Raw genomic sequence first — 20,677 nt, forward strand, 5'->3', positions numbered from 1 at the left:
GGCGGTTCTAGAATTGTAACAAAGGCCTACTGAATTAGTAACAACCAGTTAATGTTCTTTTATTGCCCATGTAAATGAAAAAGCCAACAATCCAAGCTAACAATAATTCAGTGCTTTGGCCATTGCCATCACATTGACTGTTAGCAAATATTGAAGGTCAATAGAGAGAAATGTTGTGCTGGCAGCCCAGTTTAAGGGGAAAGAGCCTGAGAAACTGAAGCTCAAAGCCACACACGATTTAAAACCAGTCATGCCAACCACCACACGCATTATCTTCAAAGCAGATGTTGTGGATGGTGCTCCAGGGATTTAAAATCAGCAATGTGACAACAGAATTCTCACCTCCTTCAAAAGGACTGACAGCCCTGAGCATCTACTCTCTAAAAACGGTTTCACGCAATCATCAACTTTCTATCAAAGTTATTGTCAGTTGTATTTTACCTTCTTTCTCTCTTTCTCCAAAGCCCTCCACTGCTCATAACACTCCTCCAGTCGGATATGAAGTTCATTAGCAGGTCCACTGCGATTTCTTGGAGGTCTGTACTTGTTAAATGGTGTTGGAAAGGCAAAATATGGTGCAGCTATTTCCCCACAGAACAGATCATTGATGAAGGGATTCAAGTGGCTAAAGTCATCATAATGAAAAAGATCAACAAGTTCTGAGAATGGAAATGGTGATGGAGGAAAACTGAAGTTATTTGCTGATGAAAACAAATGGTGATTAAAAGGAGGAAAGCTGGGATTTTGCTTAAAATCAGACATTAATGGGAAAGAAGGAAGAAAAGAAGGATTGATGAAATCTGACATGCTACCACCATTCTGTTCTTGCTTTTTTCGGAACATATTGAACTGCTGACGGTTTGGGGTTGTATACCCAAAATGAGGAATCCAATTCCTTCTGCCTTTTCTATCATCTTTATTACTATTTTCTTGGCTCTGCTTTTTTGGAAATCTGTGGTATTTTTCAGGGTCTTCACTTACAGCATTCTGCTGCGTTAACCAGTCAGATGGAAAATTAATGGGGAATTTACGGTATTGCCCCTCCTTATTAGTCAATGAATCATGCTGTGATCGTCCAATGGGTTTCATTTGCTTCTGATTTTCTGAGATGAAATTAGAAACTCCCAAATTATTAGAAACACCATTTGATATTTGTAGCCTTCCATCTTTCCTTGTAGGGAGGACAGGTGAGATCTGTGAGTAGTAAGAGGACTGTGTTACAGACTGATGGGTGGGAGAACCACCAGGCATGGCTGAAACCCCTGAAGATGACTGCAGACTTGTTACCACTTGTTTTCCATACGTGACATCTGATGCAGCTGTCAGACTTTCAGTTTTCCCATCCAGCCATGTACGTCCATGGTACGATGAATAACTCCCATTTTGCATAACGTTTTTTACAGATAAATCGTATTCAGGTACTTTATGAGAGCACTCTTTAGGACTAATATGGATCTTACATTCGTTATTATTAAAAGCATCCCCCAAAGTAAAGCTATGATGATCATTTTGCACATGGGTTTCCTGTGGTTTTCTGTTTGTCCCTCCAGAAAAATTACTTTCTTTAGGAGGTTGATTGAAAAAATACAACGATGGATGAACAGATGACTGCAATTTATGAGCAGCAGTAAAGTTTTCATATCTTTTAGAAAACAAGTGGTTGTCCTGGGCCACTTTATCCCAAGAGTCATCAACAGGCTGATTGGAAAGACCAGGGGAATACTTTGTTTGTTCTTGAGCATCATTTTTCATAACTTTGCCTCTTGCTCTTTCAGTTTTCCAATACTCTTTCTGAATGCCAGTGCCTTCTTTCATGCTGTTCTGAGAAGAAAAAGTGCTAAAATTGGAACCAATTTTTTCATAGTCTCCATTTAACCTCATGTTGTCATAACTGCACAAATGCTGATTATAGTCTACATTTTTAAATGAAAACCCTTCTTGGTGAATTGTGTTGTTATTTCGCAAAGAGGAATTTTCAGGGTAACTGTTCTTCAGAATATTATCAGGCTGAGTGCAAGGGCCACATGGAGAAAGCCAAGACTCTATGAGATGAAGATCCTCCAAACCTCTGTGTAACATCTCCACATCTTGGGACTTTTGCAGGTGTTCCTGGTAGTGCTCCTGGTAGTAGTTCTGTGTGCCCATCAGGTTTGAAAAATCCTTATTTTCAACAGAGTGCTTAGACGAGAGCCCTGAGAATTCACCATTGCTTCTAAGATCAGGTGCCCACATAGGTGGGAACAATCTTGAAAGAGAATTCCTGCAACAAAGTTAAACAGACCTTCTGTAATGATTTAAAATATTTCTTACATTAAAACTGTTCCCATATCATGATTACTCCACCCCGCCACATTTCCCCTGTTAGGTTCTCAGCTAACCACACACAGGCCTCCTCCAAAATATAAGGGAGGAAGGAATATTCCCGCTGCAGTTGAGTAAATGCTATGTGAAATCTGACTACCAATGCTGTTCTCTCATGTTTATAATATGTGTATTCAGAACTGCAGAGTATATTTGAATTTATTGACTATTTTAGATTCAACTATATTCAGTTAATTCCCTGCTGGTTAAAATGTGAGAGGTTTTTTTTCCTCCAAATGCTGTAGACTGATGGAAGACTTGAGAAATTTTGCATTTCTAACAGTTTGTTGCTTTTTTTTTTTACTGGCAATTGAAGTAAAGAAAAACACTTCTACATTTCAAGGGGATTTAGAAGGCCTTTGTTACTCAACTCTGTTAAATAATTAAAAATGTGTATCATATCTGTGTGACAAAGGACATAAAACCAATATGCAATACATAAGAAGTTTCAGTACAAACTTACCAATCTGTAACTGGTTCTGGCTTGCTTGGCTCCTCTAAAATGCTTGACACTAGCCCAAACATATCAGGACCACTGCCAGAATATGAAAGATTTATTGGTGCCCTAAAAAAAAAACCCAACACAACCCTAAATAAATAAAAGTATTTTTCTCCTAAACAAAACAGGCAAAAGGTAAAGCATTAAACCTTTAATTTATTTTAGCAGCATCTGTTAAGTGTTCCAAATTTAATGTATTCTCAGCATCCATACACAGAAATCTCTTCCAGCATTTGTGAATTCTATAGCCTAAATGAAGTAGAACAATTTTCCTAACTTCTTGCTTCAACAGAGACTTCTCAAGCTGTTACGTGAAGAGACAGGAGCAGCAAGATCTTCCTGTCTTTTCAATCAATGTAACTATTTTATGGACATTTCTTTACATCTTGACTGTCTCCTTTAGAGGGTAAATATGATCAATCTTCTCAAAATCTTGAGGATTCTAGTTTATCTACTTCCATAATTCAAGAACTACTATTTTAATCTAAGGGAAAAAAAAAGTTATACTTAAGTTGAACCACTTTTTAATCCCCTTTTAGAAGGGAATTGTTCATAACTTCATTAAACATTCCTGATAAATACCAAAGGTGTTCAACCATCACTACTCTTACAGAAGCCCAACTCTCATCTTTTACTTCAGGTGCAAAATGAGATCTTTACAGAGTTGTCTGTAACAACACCTAACTCTTCCTCAAAGTCAATGAAAACATAACACTGTTAAGACTGACTTCCCTCTAACACGCATTGTTTTCCTTCAATAAATTTCACTCATCATCCTATTCTCATTCAGTTGATTGGTTTCAGTGTCCCTGAAGATCCCTCAGTCTTCCCTGGTGTCAGCTTATGCAAACAACTACATCATCTGCCGATGCTGCCGCATAATTACTCACACTGATTTTGCCAATTAACAAGGACTATAAAACATGGGATAAACTATTAAGACTATCACCTTGTTAATCTCTTGCCACAGTGAAAATTAGCCACTTATGCCTTACTAGCTTTTAAGACCTCACAGTGTTTTGTCTTCTACCTACCTCTATTATTTACTTCCTCACTATTCAGTTTCCTCTGTACGGAATCTGGTCTACATGGTTTTGTTTAGAATATACATAAGTGCAAAGATTCTTGAAAACGTTTTATGAATGTAGGACTGTAACTGATATTTGAAAACTGGATCTCTTCTGTGCCTGTCAGATGGCAAGCTTTTTTTTTTCTTCTTCTAAAGGAGGCCTATTTATTTCCAATTTCTGCAGCCAACTGGAGATCATAGATGAAAGCCTGCATCTATATGATGATTTTCAGCAAGGGAGAGATCAGAGTCAGTTTATGATGTGGCACGGAAATTAAAAATTAAAAAGAACTGCAGACAGGGCAGCAGGAAGCTGAGTGGACTACAACAGAAAAAAATTCCTACAAAAGAACAAGCACACGACAGCAGCAAGTCTAAAACTGCACAAACAAATTTTACAGACTAGACAGAAGTGAGATGAAATGTTTAGCTGTTCCTTCTGGTACATACACCAGAAGCACTACAATGGAATTCAACCTGAACTGAATTCAGGACAACCTGAATCATTGACCAATTCTATTTCTTAATGAAGTCACTTGTTCAAACAAGGGACTAGAACCCCTCACCCCTTGTGTCTCAAGCCAGTACTGTTCACTAGCAGCAATCTGAACATTCTTGGTAATGTAACGTGTCAGGAAGCATATTGTATCATAAAATTCTTTCAGGGTGGATCAGGAAGATACTTCCCATGAGACACACTGACACACGTGGAAAAGAAGTCAACTATGTTCTTGTCTACTGGTCTCCAAATAAAGTAGCTGCTATCAACAACAGGACAACCCAAATTAACATAAAAAAATCCCAGCATAACAGGAATTCAGTTTTCTCAAGTCCAAGGTCAGCAGCTATTATCCTCTATGGTTTGGTACCAGAAAACACTTGCTGTAAAATCCCTTGATTCTGCAGCATCAAGGAATCGCATTTTTACCTCCAGTGCTGTAAGACAACTTACTGCCTACCAAGGTAGAGCAACATGAAAAGAATCCATGAAAATAAACAGCACACAGAAAAGGCAAAACCATACCAAATTGCATGGAACTATACCAAACAGAACAGTAATGTCCAGCCTGGCACCAAGTTCATGGCAGTGAGTAAATCTGCCCCTGCAGACACAGAAAGAACAGGAAATAGGACAAAAGTACCAAGACCTACAGCTTCTCAGCAAAATTTCCAAGGTACTGGTGGGAAGAGGAGGGTTGCAGAAAATGAAAGAGCAACAGGTAAGTGGAAATGCCACATCTGTGTGCTGTTCTGACTGTTATGATTAGAACTAGAACTGAAGCTGGGGACACATTCATAGCTTTTGACGATAGAAATTAGATGGAACTATTGTCCTCCTGAGGGGAGATACCGCACTGGAGAACATGCCTGAATTCTTTAACGGTGCCAATAACTTCATCCAACCTAGTGCTGAACAAAGGATGAATTTTCAAATGGACATTTCTCAAGAGAAGCTTGTGGCACCAGAATATTGGTCTATCGAAAGGCCTACAGATAGGTTTGAAGTACTGGGGCTCCTAGAATTTATTGTGGAATAATTTCAACGGCCAAAAACTTGAGAATTAAAAGGACAAAAGTAGGAGCAAAGTTACACTGCAAAGAAATCTCCAGTGATGGATCAGTTGCTCTCACAGAGCAGCTCAGAGGAACTAAACTACAGTTAGGCACAAAGTACCCTAAAATATTACAAGAAAAAAAAAAAAAACACCCAAGTTTGGTTGTTTTTTTTTTAACCCTCAAGGAATACTACATACCTGCAGTCTCAGAATGGGTATACAAATGGGTATACAAAAAGTACCATTTAGTTGTTTAATTCCTTGCATTTTTTTTTTTAAAAAAAAAACCTACCTTGCAGTAATCAAAGGCTGCTTTTAAGAAGAGATTGTATATTTTAATTAGTGGATTGCCTCTCAGAGCTTAAACTTAGCATTTACAGCTAATACTAAAGCCGTATGGTCTATTATTTAAAAAACTCTTAAACATAAACATGTCTGTGACACTTCCCAGGGAAGACTAGCAAAAAACCCCAGCTAACCAGTACTTAGCTTCTTTGCAATGCATGCATCTTCCTCAACCGTTACCTTTCAGCATCTTGTGAACCAGTAGACTCTCCTTTCTCCCCACCTCACACTTCCTCTTTTTTATTAGGCAAGTGATAAAAAATGCAGTGAAATTGATACTAGAAATGTGAACAGCATCATCATATTGTCAAAAGCTGCTGTGCCAGTCTGTACCAACGAACTCCCAAAAAAGGCAGTATTATATTGCCAGCATTTGGCATTAAGATGGAAAGAGTGGGAAGCCTAATATGAAATCATCGTTCACACATTTCTAAGGCTGGAATAGTTTTAACATTACAATTTTAATTGCTGTACACATGCCATAAAATGACTAATATGAAGGAAAGGACCGATTATTTCAGCAGGTATCTCCTAGTTTCCTGACTGTGCAAATAATCATTTCCTGTTTCTCACAAGCCTCGTATCATTCATGATTTTATAGAAATCATTCCTATGCAGAGCTGACTTATCAAAACTGAAGAGGAGTTTTATCTACTCTCCATGGAAGCTTTCAAACCCCTGTCCAGCCTCGTTGCCCTTCTCTGTACCTTTAACAATTTTACTGCATTATTAAGACTGGATGATCAGAAGTGCCTGCAATAGCCAAGACTTGGGCAGAGGGGATTTCTCCAGGGGAATAAAAATGCTTCATGATTCAAGTAACAAAAACCTTTCGCATTCATTCAACATCCAAAACTACAAAAAATATTTTTTTAAAATATAAAATTGAACTTGAGTGCATTCTATTAAAGGCATGGTGAGACAGTAGGCTGGTGTATTTCCAAGAGTAGCTGTACGCATATTTATGCTTTCAGTGGCAGAGGTGTACCGCTTACACTTGACCTGTGTCTAACACACTCTGCATTGTTCACATTCCAGGAAATACTCTACATTACCAAGCAGGATCATTATAAGCTGTGGTACTGAGGGATGGGAGGCATGGAAGGAAAGCAGTTTTGTTTCCTGAAGGAGTTTTCAGTTACATATGGCAGTTTCCCATTTCATTCCCTTAATGTAGTATTCTTTTCAAATTTTAAAATGTTTTTACATATACACAAACATACACATCTATACAGACACAGACTCCTTTTTTCACAACCACCTCTATAATAACTATTACACAGCAAAGAATTTATTGAGTTTCTAGTTATACCATAAACTCTTCCTAAAAAGATCCGGAATCCCATTTGTTCTGCTCCATAACCATTTCAGTATGCCAGAACACCACCATAAGATTATACCAAGAATGCTCATACCGTTTCTTTGTGCAGTCTTGAAAAGAAGTTTTTGAGCTAATATCCTCTCCACATGCTGACCAGTCACTATACAGACGGGAAGATTCTAGCGGAGGTGGCGTACTAGTAATTGCTCCTAATAATGGGGAAAATAATTGAGTGTCCATTTTTTATTTCTTGCTATTTACCTATGTTGAAAAGAGAAGGAAACACTTTTAACATTAGATGTTTACGTAAATGAGCAGTAAAGGCAACAAAGCAAACCCTTCCTTTTATATCTTGACCTAAATAATTTTTCAGGAAAATGAAACATAGCTATGACAAAAGGATACAGTCTAAAATTTGTTGCCTCCCCTGCCTTAAAGCGGTCCTAATCTGCCAAATTTATGCATCTTCTAAAAATAAATAAGCAAATAATAAAAACTACTTACTATACAATAATACGAATTCTCTACAGATTTCACACTGTAGGTGTTTGCATGTCAAGATCACAAGCTCAAAATCTTCTAGCCTACATGACTGGAAACATACACGTAACAAGCATAAACATCCCTTCTGAGAAAACAAAGGGAAGAGCAATTATCACTGCTACATCCCTGAAAACACAAAATAGTCCAATGAAGAGCCTACAGTAAGCAGGGAGGGACATTTGTAAACTCCACAGAGCAAAATGTGCATAAGAAAAGTAATCTCTGTTCAAGTACTGGTCCAGAAAAGACTATTAGAGATAAATGACTGAATTACCATTCAAGTAAATAATAGATCTAAGTAACATGGGAAACTGTACCTCACAAGGTGTCTCAACTAGGAATTGCCACAACAGAACCTGTGATTGACAAAGGTTTAAGCAGAGTATCAGAAACCTACTTTGAGTTGGAAGGGATCTCTGGGGTCACCTAGCCTAATCCCCTGCTCAGAGCAGATCCAGTCAGATCAGGCTACTCAGAAACTTGTCCAGTGGAGTTCTGAGATCCCACCACTTCCTCTCTGGGCAAACTCTTCTATATCTAACTGCTGTCCTGGTTTTTAAAAAAAATTAAAAAGTATTGAAAATAGTCTGGACCACCTTCTCTATAACCTCCCACAAGGCAGCTGCACACATCCGTAAGATCTTCCCTTTTTCTCTTCTCCAGGCTGATCAGACCCAGCGCTCTCAGCCTCTCCTCAGACATCCCATTCTCCAGCCCACAACCATTCTGGAAGCTCCTGCAGGACTCACTCTAGCACCCTTCTTGTACTGGGGAGGCCCAAATTGGACACAGTGTCCAGTTGTGGTCTGACAAGGGCAGAACAGAGGGGATTACAAACAGCACTCACTCTGCTGGCTATGTTCTTGCTAGGACAGCCTGGCATAGGGGCAGCCTTCTCTGCTGCAAGGCCACACTGCTGATTAACATCCAACTTGACCACCAGGACCCCCGATCCTTGTTGATTAATTTTTCCAAGTTTTGACTCTAGGAGTAAAAAGCTCAAGCTTTCTTGACAAACAACCTTTTATGATAGAGAACTGAACTAGCTGCCCTTTAATTCTCATGAGTAAAGGCATCTAGTCAAGATGGAGTACTTGTGGTTCTGAAAATAACATTTAAGAGAAAAAAAAAAAACAAACCACAAAACAAAAACAAACCTCAAAAAAACCCCAAACCAACAACAGCAAAAAAAAATCCAAAACTCCAAATGTATCAGTAGCTGCAAGAGGCCATGGGATCAGATGTGGACTGGAGCTGACTGCAACATCCAGCCCTGTGCTTTACACCTTCCTGAGGCGGCCAGTAACTACAAAATTGTCCTAAGGAGAACATTTAGCAGCATCTGTTCCCACCCAATTCTAGAAGCATTTCTTAGTGAATTGAGGTTCTTACAAGCACAAAGAAAACCACCACTACATCAGTTTAAAAGAATCTATTGATGGGATTTCCTGTTTCAAGACACATTTCATTGAAGATACTGCCTTTCAGTTTCTTTGAGTAATTCAATCCATCTTCCTGAAACAATTTCTGAATTTGTTTTGTCTTCTTGGCAACAAAAAAAACCCCAACAACAAAGCAGTCAGTAGACCAACTCAAAAAATGAACTTTTTGGGGAGAAAAAAAGGGAATCACTTCCTTACAAAAACTAATATATTTCATCTTCAGCCCTCAAAGAGCGCATTATGTTGCCACCACACTGCCTATTAATATATGGACAGCAATGCCTGGGAGAATGAAAAGAAAATGACTGGAAGTTCCAATATATTTACACATAACCAAGATCACTTCTGAGGCCATGAGACAACCTGGAGGTTGTTTGACAGTCCCTGGCTTCACTTGGATGCGTTAGTCAAAGGTTTTCAACAAAAGCAACAGGTTAAAGAAAGGTGGCAGATGTCCTGTGTGTACAACCTGGTAGTAGGAAGAATTCTGAACATGCTGCAGAAAAAAAAAAGTATAGTTAGCTTAATCTAAGACCCTAACATTTAGAAGCCATGCTGAACAGAAAGACCTTTTTTAGGACTATGAGGATAAAATAAAGTTCTGTCACATTGTAAATACAGCTGGAATTGGTACAAAACATCAGATTTTTTTTTTTTAAGCTGGCTAAAAAATTAAGAAAAAAAAAAGCTCTTTCATCAGGTTGCTCGAACTAGCCTTGGATCAAAGAAATAAGCTGAAGGAGGGTCAATTTAGATTAGATGTTAGAAAGAAATTCTTTACTGTTAGAGTGGTGAGGCACTGGAACAGGTTGCCCAGAGAGGTTGTGGCTGCCCCATCCCTGGAAGTGTTCAAGGCCAGGTTGGATGGGGCTTTGGGCAATGTGGTCTAATGGAGGGTGTCCCTGCCCATGGCAGGGGGTTGGAACTAGAAGATCTTTAAGGTCCCTTCCAACCCAAACCATTCTATGATTCTATGAAATGAAACCATTTGCTAAATCCTTTTTGAATAACTGCAGAAAGTTCTCAACCATGCACTTACTAAATTCCTGAAAAGGCTAAAAACCCCACAACATTAGCTCCCATTTTATTGCTTCTGAGATAAAAATTGCATTGTCACTAGGAGCCATATCTATATTGCCAAAATTGTCAACTTTGTGAGACTAGTGCTTCCTATCGGAGAGATACCTTTAAAGCTCTGAACAAGCTGATAGAAAACAGAGTTTAAGGCAAATTTACACTGAATACGGCCTTATGCATTCAGTCTGTCTAGAGCCACTCTGAAAGTTTTTTATAGCTAGAGCTTTTAAAAAGTTATTTATATCTAAATAAACTAAAAGAACAAAACTTCTATATTGATTATTTCACTCTCTCATGCCCCATCCTTCTAAAAGGCAAAACGCTAAGTTAATTTATTTTTTCTCTCGCTCCTCTTTTCTCAAAAGTAGAACAGTAAAATCTTGCTTACTATGAATCTTTGGTTGGAATTTGGCTTAGTGAAAGCTCTCACAGACTCGGAAGATCTCCCTTCCTGGGTCTTGTCTGAAAAGGTAGTAAAGAAATATCACCTGGCCAAGTGTGCTTCTACCAGGAACAGGACAGAACAATCCTTTAGTAATTTTTTTTAGTTAAAAAAAAATTTACACTGAGGCCTTATCAGTTGCTATAAACTTGTATTGCACATCCAAAGAAATGTCTATTAAGTAACAGAATTAGAGGTACTACAACCCTGTAGAGAGAGGCTAGACACATATTCTGTAACATTCCGTACAAACACATTGTCTTTCTCTGTATCAGTAAATAAAGAGACTCGAGAACAACTTTCTGGCCCAGAGATGAAATGACATGACAGTCCTTGTGTGATATAGGTAAATTCTTACCCTGCAGAAGAGGAGGAGGAGGGCGATACCCAAATTATCTGCTGTAAGTGACTCCTGAACCACATACAAATATCATTTAGGAAAACAGTAGCTGACCAAGGCCAGAATTTTAGCAACAATTTAGCAGTATCAACAAGCACATGCCAATGCCCTGGCCCTGTTTAGTCTAGTAAGAAGCAACACACAGAGATAAATTATGCTCCTTGGCTAGAGTATAAAATACTTTTGCACAGATTAAAAATAGGATCTGTAACTACTGGCTTTATCTTTTATTTTCAGAGCCATTAGTCATCACTAATGTGAATTGTGCAGGACATTGTGACTAAAGATCAGTAGAGGAGGTACTTCATGTACCCTAGATACAACCTCGCCACTCAGCACTTCCAAAACACTAGAGCATGTCATTCTACCTAGTTAAACAAAATTTCAAAATAACTGAGAAACTCTGGTCTCTGCTTTACAAATGAACTACTAACAAGTTACAGTGAAAAAAGGATAAAACAGTGTGTTGCCTCCTACAGCTTGTTTTAGTTTCAAAATTCTTCACCGAATTTTAGATAGAGTCATAATCTCCATAACTGGCTTTGCAAAGAAAGGACTGCCTGCAGAGGCACAGACATGTTTCACTCAGAAGACCAACCTTAATCAACAATGAAATGCTGTCTCCAAAAACAAAACAAAAACAAAAAAAATCAAATGACAACTCCTACAGTTTTCAGTAGGGCTTTTACTTCATTCTTTCCATCCTGCAAATCATGGGAAATGCATGCAAAAGTCTTTGAACTTCTGCAAGAAGCTCATCGCAACTGAGGAGTAAGCAAACTGAAGCACTTACCAAAAACATTCACTATTTCCAAAAGCTTCATGCAGTTCTTTGTATCTAGAAGCTTTTCTAAAGTTTATTTGAGGAGAAATAAATGAGTAGAACTTCATCAGTATAACGCTAACATTAAATTATAAATATATATGAAACTCAGTAGTATCAGAGCTATTAGGCATTGATACTGTTGCGGTAGCTGTGACAGGAGTCCTGTGCTCCACTACACACTGACTCACTTTTTACTACCTGGCTCCTTTGTGCTTCTGCTTCATCCAGGCTGCTTGCTAAAGACTTGCTGTTACTACATGCACGGTTTCACTGCTCCAGCAGTGAGGACAAAGACTTTGAGGAAGGTTGTCACTTCCTCACTCCTCCTCCTGCTATCCTCCCATTCACCAATCAAGTGCCAAGGTAGCAGAGCTGCCAGGCACATAGAGGCACATGAAACCTACAGATCTTAGTAAAGGACTTGATAATCGCTAAGTTGTACTGGGAACAGAGGATCCTGCAAGGCAGAGATCTCAGAACAGCTGAGGCTGGAAGGGACCTTTGGAGCCAAGGCCCCTGCTCCAAGCAGGTTGCTCGGGACCTCATGCAGTCAGGTCCTGAGCACTGCCAAGGGTGATCAGGACAGAAGACGCCCAGAAGTGCCAGTGTGCCCTCACTGTACCTTCGCACACAGATAACGAGACAAATTCTCCACAGAGAGAGATTTCTGCCTCACCACCGCTGCTTGAGATGGTCAGCTAGGAGACAGAGAACTATGATCTTCTGAAAATACTCTGTCCAAAGATTTAACAGCACCATGAATACAGCAGACGACTCAAATATTATTTCTCATTACTGGAAATGTTTTGGTTTGTGTGCTGTCTGGCTAAGTACTGGAAACAGTTCAAGACCATAACTGTCTATTCTGAGATGGTAATAGCTGCTGACAGAGCAGTGACGGCCCCTCAAGCAGGAATGGAAGGAGTTTTAGGGATTTTCATAGAGACCACTACATTATGCCAACTGTATGAAGTGTTTGCAATCATAGAATAATCATAGAATCATTTAAGTTGGGAAAGACCTTTAAGATCATCAAGTCCAACCGTTAACCTAGCACTGCCAAGTCCACCACTAAGCCACGTCCCCAAGCTCCACATCTACACATCTTTTAAATACCTCCAGGGATGGGGACTCAACCACTTCCCTGGGCAGCCTGTTCCAGTGATTGATAACCCTTTCAGTGAAGAAATTTTTCCACATATCCAATTTAAACCTCCTCTGGCTCAACTTGAGGCCATTTTCTCTTGTCCTATCACTTGTCACTTGGGAGAAGAGACCAACACCCACCTGGCTACACCCTCCTTTCAGGTAGCTGTAGAGAGCGATCAGGTCTCCCCTCAGCCTCCTTTTCTCCAGACTAAACAACCCCAGGTCCCTCAGCCGCTCCTCATAAGACTTATTCTCCAGACCCTTCACCAGTTTCGTTGCCCTTCTTTGGACACACTCCAGCACCTCAATGTCTTTTCTGTAGTGAGGGGCCCAAAACTGAACACAGAACTCGAGGTGTGGCCTCACCAGAGCCAAGTACAAGGGGATGATCACTGCCCTGCTCCTGCTGGCCACATATTGCTGATACAAGCCAGGATGCCGTTGGCCCCCTTGGCCACCTGGGCACACTGCTGGCTCATATTCAGGCGGCTGTCGACCAACACCCCCAGGTCCTTCTCTGCCAGGCAGCTTTCCAGCCACTCTTCCCCAGCCTGTAGCATTGCCTAGGGTTGTTGTGACCCAAGGGCAGGACCCGGCACTGAGCCTTGTTGAACCTCATACAGTTGGCCTTGACCCATCGATCCAGCCTGGCCAGATCCCTCTGCAGAGCCTTCCTGCCCTCCAGCAGATCAGCACTCCTGCACAACTTGGTGTCACCTGCAAACTTACTGAGGGTGCACTCAATCCCCTCATCCAGATCATTGATAAAGATATTAAAGGGAACTGGCCCCAGCACTGAGCCCTGGGGAACATTGCTTGCGACCGGCTGCCAACTGGATTTAACTCCATTCACCACAACTCTTTGGACCTGGCCATCCAGCCAGTTTTTTACCCAGCCAAGAGCATGCTCGTCCAAGCCACGAGCAGCCAGTTTCTTCAGGAGAATGCTGTGGAAAATGGTGTCAAAGGCTTTACTAAAGTCCAGGTAGACAACATCCACAGCCTTTCCTTCATCCACTAAATGATGTTATATGTATCTGGGGTACCTTGCTAACTATAGCATTAGAGGACACAGACTAAAAAATTCAACAGGGCTTCAGTCTCCTCCCATTTGGAGGTGAGAAGGGTCTACAGCTTATATCAGACTAACAATTATCTGAAAGGATACATTATTTTTTGGCTTATAATATAATCAGAGCTAAATATTTGCTTCATTATGTAACTAGAAAAAATTACTTTTATTGACATAAAGTCCCATCTGACAAAGTTCTTGATTTTCAAAAAAGCATTTGAGCTAAATTAGGAAAAAGCCTTTTTACAGTCAGTGATCCCAAAACTGCAGAACTCACTGCTACAGTGCATTGCTCACAGATGCTTTTTATAAACATCTATCATATCTTTCTTGTAACAACAGTAAATGACAGCACTGCACAGTATTATTACTTCTGCATTGAGTGTATTCTTCTCTGATTTCTTGGCAGGATAAATATTTCCTGTTTATTTCTATTTTTCTTGGCAAGATAAAGCAAACATATGAAAAAGCATTGTTTTGTTTCTTTGACTTAAGACTTCTAATAACTCCTGTCTATACCCACTTTAATCTATAGCACACTGAAAATGGTTAACCCACTCAGGAGGCACTGCTAGTAATTCTCTGAAACTAGTAGTAAAGAGAAACAGATCAGAATTCTATCAGTTGTCTTTTTGGGTTACCTGGGAAACTAACCAGTACAAGCGAAGAGGTGACAGGGGTATATCAAAAACTAAAATCAGGGGGGAAAATAGGTCAGTTACTCAGATACCTCTTAATATCAGGGACAAAACCATAAAAATGGCAGATTACTGGAGACTTCCTTCTAAATCCCAATTTTGTATCATATAAAAGACTTGTTGCAGCAGCAAAGATAAATGTTCCTTTTCAACAGTCAAAGATTTAAGAAACTTTTTTTTCTGAGAAAAAGGAATTAAGTCTGTCAGACCTCTCTTAGCCAGTTAGGTCAAAATCATATAAAAAGCACCACTTACAATGTGGGAGGGAGTAGTACATTTCTGAGATGTTTTTCAGTATATGGGTTCTATAGCCCAGTTACCATTAAGAACACTCATGTGCTACTGGGCCATTTCTTTTGTTTGTTTTAAACACTAGCATTTAAATACATTCATTTCACATAATTAAAGATTTATTTATTTTTTTTAGCCATAGTAACTTCCAGCAGTTGTTCTTCAGAAGACTTTGTGGTAAGTTTCACAAATGCCCTTGACAAGAGGCACTCAAAGCCGGACTGAATGAGGAACTGCTGACTTCCATGACTAGAGGCTTACTCTCCTGTACTAACAAAGTCATAGTGAAAGCTGCTCCATCTGTAATCTAGCATTCTCTTCAGGCGTTGCTGGGGTTTTTTTTTGTTGTTATGTGGTTATTCAGTATATTTACTGAGAAAAACCTACACATCATACAAGTATTTATGTCTGTTTACCTAAGCAAATTCACTTTTTGGACTCACCTGTGACTTGTAATGACCAGGGGCGGCACTTTGTTTGACCATGTCCTTGTTACCAGTATAGAAGCTCTCTTCTCTGAAGTATGCAGCATTGCCGTGCAAGCAGAAATTTAGCTTCTTAAGGACAGGCTTAACCTATTTAAAAGAAATTACAAAGAAAAAAAAAGACGGTAATTATCAGGTCTGTCAAAGTTATACCTATTATGCATGAAACTCATTTTTAGCCACCCCTCATTGCTCCTCCCACCACCTTTCCACGTCACACCACCCACAGCTCCTCCAGTACCACCTACATCTTACACATTCGCAGAACAATGACGATATTGCTTTATTGCTGTGAGATCCCACATGACAGAACAGCTCAGCAGACAGGAGAGCTGCTGACCACAGGTCACATGGAGTCCCAGAATGGGTAAGCCAGCTGCGCCGTGCTGCACCTAGGATCATGCAGATCATATATGCCTAGCAAGACTCCTCTATTCAGCTTTATCCTGTCACACAGACAGATACACCACACAGGTCCACATCTACCACACCAGTATGTAAGCTCACCCCATGATCCTGCTCAACAGCACACATCTGCCACAGAACTGAACATCCATCCCCATCACGTGCTAGGTCAAACAATCCTCAAGTACCTGGGACCGCACCCATTGAAGGGCTCCACTCCATCTTCAGACCTCCAGCTCCTGCCACACAGTGCTATACAAAACCAGGTGTGATAAACACGCGTTTCCAAAAGCACTCAAAGTGTAACATGACAATTCTAAAATCCTTTCCTATGCTCTCTGCACACCCATTTAAACCCATTACAGTATAACCTCTTCTATTTCCCTTATTGAAAAGCAGTTGCAACTGCCTACTGACATGCCTGCAGGTTGCACAGGTGCCATTTCTCCAACTTCAGCCATTTCCATTACATGACACAGCAAAAGTCTGTGCATTACACAAATGTAAGGCTTCATCCTCGCTGACACAAAGCTTTAACTGGTGGAAGCAATGAATGGGGGAAGGGCTGGTTTTATGATTCAGATAAATCAGGATAAAGTATGCCACAGTCATATTATGATACATTCTTAAAACTTAACAAAGCACCTGCTCTTCTCCTAAAGTAGTAAGATGATGTCAGACTACACCTGTATCCAACTATGGCTAATGTCCATGGAGGTATCTTGATGTTTCTGGGAAGCAATGAGCTTGCTGCCTACACGCTGGACGGTCTTCAGTGCATGTACGATACTCTGGCTGTACTGCAAGGTAAGGGCTGCAGCAATACAACCCTACAGAAAGCTTTGTGGCCCACACAGATGGGAAGATTAGGCTCCGTGTATTTAAGCTAAGATAGTGGGCTCTGCGACAAAATGACTCAAGTGCACACAACTGCTCCTAGGTGCTAATTTTATTACTAGTCATCCCTTCTGAAAGGAAACTGTGTGTAATATCTTTATACCACCCATGATGATTTGTTCAGTCAATGTGTGTCTAAGCCTCCAACCTCTACTGATCTTTTAACTTGTGATTTATTAGCTGTTCTTCTGTCAAAGCAGACTTAATGATACACATTAATGATTTGGCTAATCACTACTGCTGTGACACACTATAACTATCTGCACCTTTAAAAGTGGGTTTCACAAAGCATTGTTTGATGCCTGAAAGCCCAAACAATCCATTTGTTTCTCAAAACAGGAACTACTTCAAATCAGGGGAAACTTTCACAGCATGGCAGGTGCTGTGTTAGGCTTCACAACCTACGTAAGAGTAAAACCGAAGCTTAAAATTTACACAGCTGTTCAAAAAAAAAAAAAGGTAAGAGTACTACCTCTGTGCTCCAGTCAATACACACTCTTTCAGGAAAAAATGGATTTTCAATGGTAACTTTCTATGGCCGTCACTTAGCTTTTAGGGGCTGACAAAACCACACGCTTATTACACTACTGGTAAATAATTCATTTGTAGAAAGGTCTTTTGGGCTATCTTCAGGAGATGAGGGTGCTACATTAGAGCTTTAGAAGCTGCCAATGCTTTAGTTAAAGAAGCACTGCCAGCTTGCATTGCGTTAAATTGACAACTAAAAAAAAGGTTTTCATTGAGTACTTTAATATCATGCCCTGAATTTGTAAAGTTTTATTTTCTCCTGACATTGTTCAAAAAGAACTCTAAGCAAAAAGACAAATGACCACAGCACAACACCAGAAGTTGTTCCATCAGCAGGGAAGACCGATGACTGACTTCCTACACATTCATGCCCTGTCCCAATCTCATTGTTATAGCAGCAGTTTCCCTACTGCATCCTCTCAGTCTCCTCTGTCCCTCCCTACTCATCCCAATGGCAACCAGCTAAGAGCCCACTGTAACGTGATGGGATAAGCAGGCCACATCGAATGCTTAAAATCATGCGGAAGCCTTTCTCTCCACAAGGACACCAATCTGTATCTCTCCTCTGTGAGGCTGTCAACTTCTATGGCATTTACAGAAGTTCATTACTGTAGGGACACCCATCCACCCCTCCTCCAGTTTCACTGAATTTGATGGATGGTTCAAAGCTTACCCAAGGAATGACAGACTCCTCAACAACATGACCATTCCATATCCCAAAAAAAGCGATCCCTCTGCTCGCTCTTAGGAGTGTAACATCCATTCGTCTTCCCATCAATGCTTCTTAAAGTTAATGCTAGAAACTTGAAATGAACTTGCAAACAGTGAGCCCTCTCAGCAAGTGTATAGCCACCCTACTAATTTTATGCCTTCTGCCCCCATATGTCCTGTCCCTTGGTGAAGACAGGGATAATGTCTTCCCTGTATACATATGTATATACACGCACACACTTTCCACAGTCGTCTTGCACTGATCAAACAGAAGCCATAGTAAAAATGAAACTTTACTTTGAATTATTCCTCACTGATTAATGTGAATTTTGCTCATGCGAATGCCTGCTTTTCAGAGTAATACAAATAGTAGTATCTTCTAGACAGATGCAGTATGCACGTGCACACGCACTGATGCCATCATGGAAGAGTATCCAAGTTACAGGCTTTGCGGTTCTGCATGCTACGGTACATCTAATCCTCCAGAACAAAAAGACAACTTGAAACATTACCTTAATATTGTAGGGAGATCATGAGGAAAGCCTAAAAACTTCCACCTGCACTACCTAAGAGTTTACAAGTTCCAGAATCAGGTTACATGGGAAAACTGCTGTTAAGTCTAAAGACCCACACTTCTCTAAACACACTTATTTTGAACTTCTTTTATATTTAGGCCTATCTGCTTTAGAAAGCTATATGGCAGAAAGTTTGTTGGGGGAAGCGATTCCAGTCTGCTCCTCAATTCCGCCTTTATGAAGCATTATCCTTAAAACAGTATGCCAGTACTTCTGTGAGCTTCCTCAGCTAAAAAACAAACAAAACCCCACCCTAAACACACAGAACATTTCTGCAATATTTATATTAAAACTTACAATGTCAATGACAAGAAATTAAGCATAATAAGCACACAATACAGATTTATTCACGGGGAACTGTGGCTACATATGTGCCATTATCATAACTTCAGCCTTCCTAAAGTCAGTAATTTCAGAAATTCAAATTTGTAAACTCCCCATTTACTACAATTCTTGCTTTATTAATTTGAAAAAAAGTCAGGAACAATTTGCCAGCAGGTAGCTTAGAAACAAAGCTCTGGTCTGCAATTTATTTAAACTATTAAAAAAAAAGTTACTGATACTGTTCTTCATGATAGATTTTTATACATGTAGAAACTCTAACTGTGGTCTAAAGCCACAAGTATTTTGAGCACTGGAATCCTATTATTTCCAAGTTCTTTTCCATGCAAAAATGACTGAAGCCTCCTGTCCATACTCTGGAGTTTCAGAGGACGTTTTTTAGTTTATAAAAGCTATTAAGACCCTAATCCCTAATTTAAAAAGTAAAATCACCCCTCATCAAATACTGACATGAAGTTGCCAGTTTTAAAAACAGTGAACACAACTCAGCTGCAACATGTCATTATCCAAAAGTTCAAATTTGGGACTGGTAAGGGAAAGTTTTACAAAGGTGGCGAAAGACAGCTACTTTAATGCATCTATCACTAAGCTGCCTGTGACGCTCAAAATATCTAGTCAGCAAATACACATTTAAGTACTTGAACAACGTAATTCAAGTGCACTGCACGCTCCACAGAAATATAAGGGAACTTAATGTCAACTACCTCTATATATTCACATTCACTTAGTATTCTTACCATGTGCCACACTCCATTATCTCCTGGTAGACCAGACAACAAAAAGGACTATTAAACAAACAGGTACAGAGTTTTTAACTGAACTTCTGCTCACTTTAGAGTCAACTAATCCGAAGCAGCTTAAGTGCACGATTTGTAGATTATGTCCTTTGAAATACATGTTGCTGTAAAGCAGGATTATTGGTATTAATATATTCTCAGTATAAACCTTTTTTGTTTAGGAATATAAAATGCCAACTGAAGTTACAAAACATTTTTCCAGATTCATTCTGACAGATGGACTATCTAGTACAATTTAAACTCCACTAAATCAAAACCTCTTTCCAAATATATTTTATTTTTAAACAAACAGAAAAATGCTGAAATTATCAATTACTGAATGTGTAAAAACAAACTCTTTTAAGGTACAAACTGGCATAGGTGGCCAAATAAATAGAATTTTTTAAATCAGCTGCACAAGAATCCATATACACTATATACCATTATATAGAGACTTGTATCTTAATTTCATCAGACTACAAAGATTAGACACAAAGCTACTTTTCCCACTTGACCAGCTCCTCACTCTGTGAAATTTAAGTACTAAGTAGATGTCTTGAAGATTGCAGACTTGAGCAAACACTGTCGCAATGCCATTTAACATATCTAAACTGTTTCTAAACAGAAACGAAAGGGGATCTATTACCTGCTTGAGAAGTTACTACATTTCTCAGAGAAAGGATGGCAGCAAGTATCCCCAAGTTTCCCATCCACTTTGTAAATCTCTCCTCATCATCCCTATTAGAAGGCGCTGGTGGTTGACACTAAGAGACATTTGTGTTTGGAGAATTATGTTTTTGTCAGCTGCTCACAATATGCGATCACTTGAAAAACGGCGCTGTCAGGCAAATAAATCATTAAGCTTAC

At 39.6% G+C, this 20,677-nt stretch overlaps 1 protein-coding gene across 8 annotated transcripts in view; it reads right to left on the reverse strand.

The window, feature by feature from the left end:
• LOC104636641 (meiosis-specific coiled-coil domain-containing protein MEIOC) overlaps positions 1–20,677 on the reverse strand; it is a 37,001-nt gene that overhangs the window by 11,945 nt on the left and 4,379 nt on the right. For 3 of the 8 annotated variants that reach the window (XM_075746840.1, XM_075746837.1, XM_075746838.1), the window contains exons 2-5: positions 15,535–15,666; positions 7,246–7,412; positions 2,825–2,926; positions 442–2,260 (exon numbers count right to left, since the gene is read on the reverse strand). In XM_075746840.1, the coding sequence (XP_075602955.1) occupies positions 442–2,260; positions 2,825–2,926; positions 7,246–7,391 (2,067 nt within the window). In that variant the 5' untranslated portion in view covers positions 7,392–7,412; positions 15,535–15,666. Of the gene's footprint in view, positions 1–441; positions 2,261–2,824; positions 2,927–3,009; positions 3,345–7,245; positions 7,413–15,534; positions 15,667–20,677 lie in introns of those variants that run through there. The other 5 variants (XM_075746844.1, XM_075746843.1, XM_075746845.1 and 2 more) reach the window with 5 other exon arrangements.

Source organism: Balearica regulorum, chromosome 2 (assembly GCF_011004875.1).
Source record: "Balearica regulorum gibbericeps isolate bBalReg1 chromosome 2, bBalReg1.pri, whole genome shotgun sequence".
Classification (NCBI taxonomy): Eukaryota; Metazoa; Chordata; class Aves; order Gruiformes; family Gruidae; genus Balearica; species Balearica regulorum.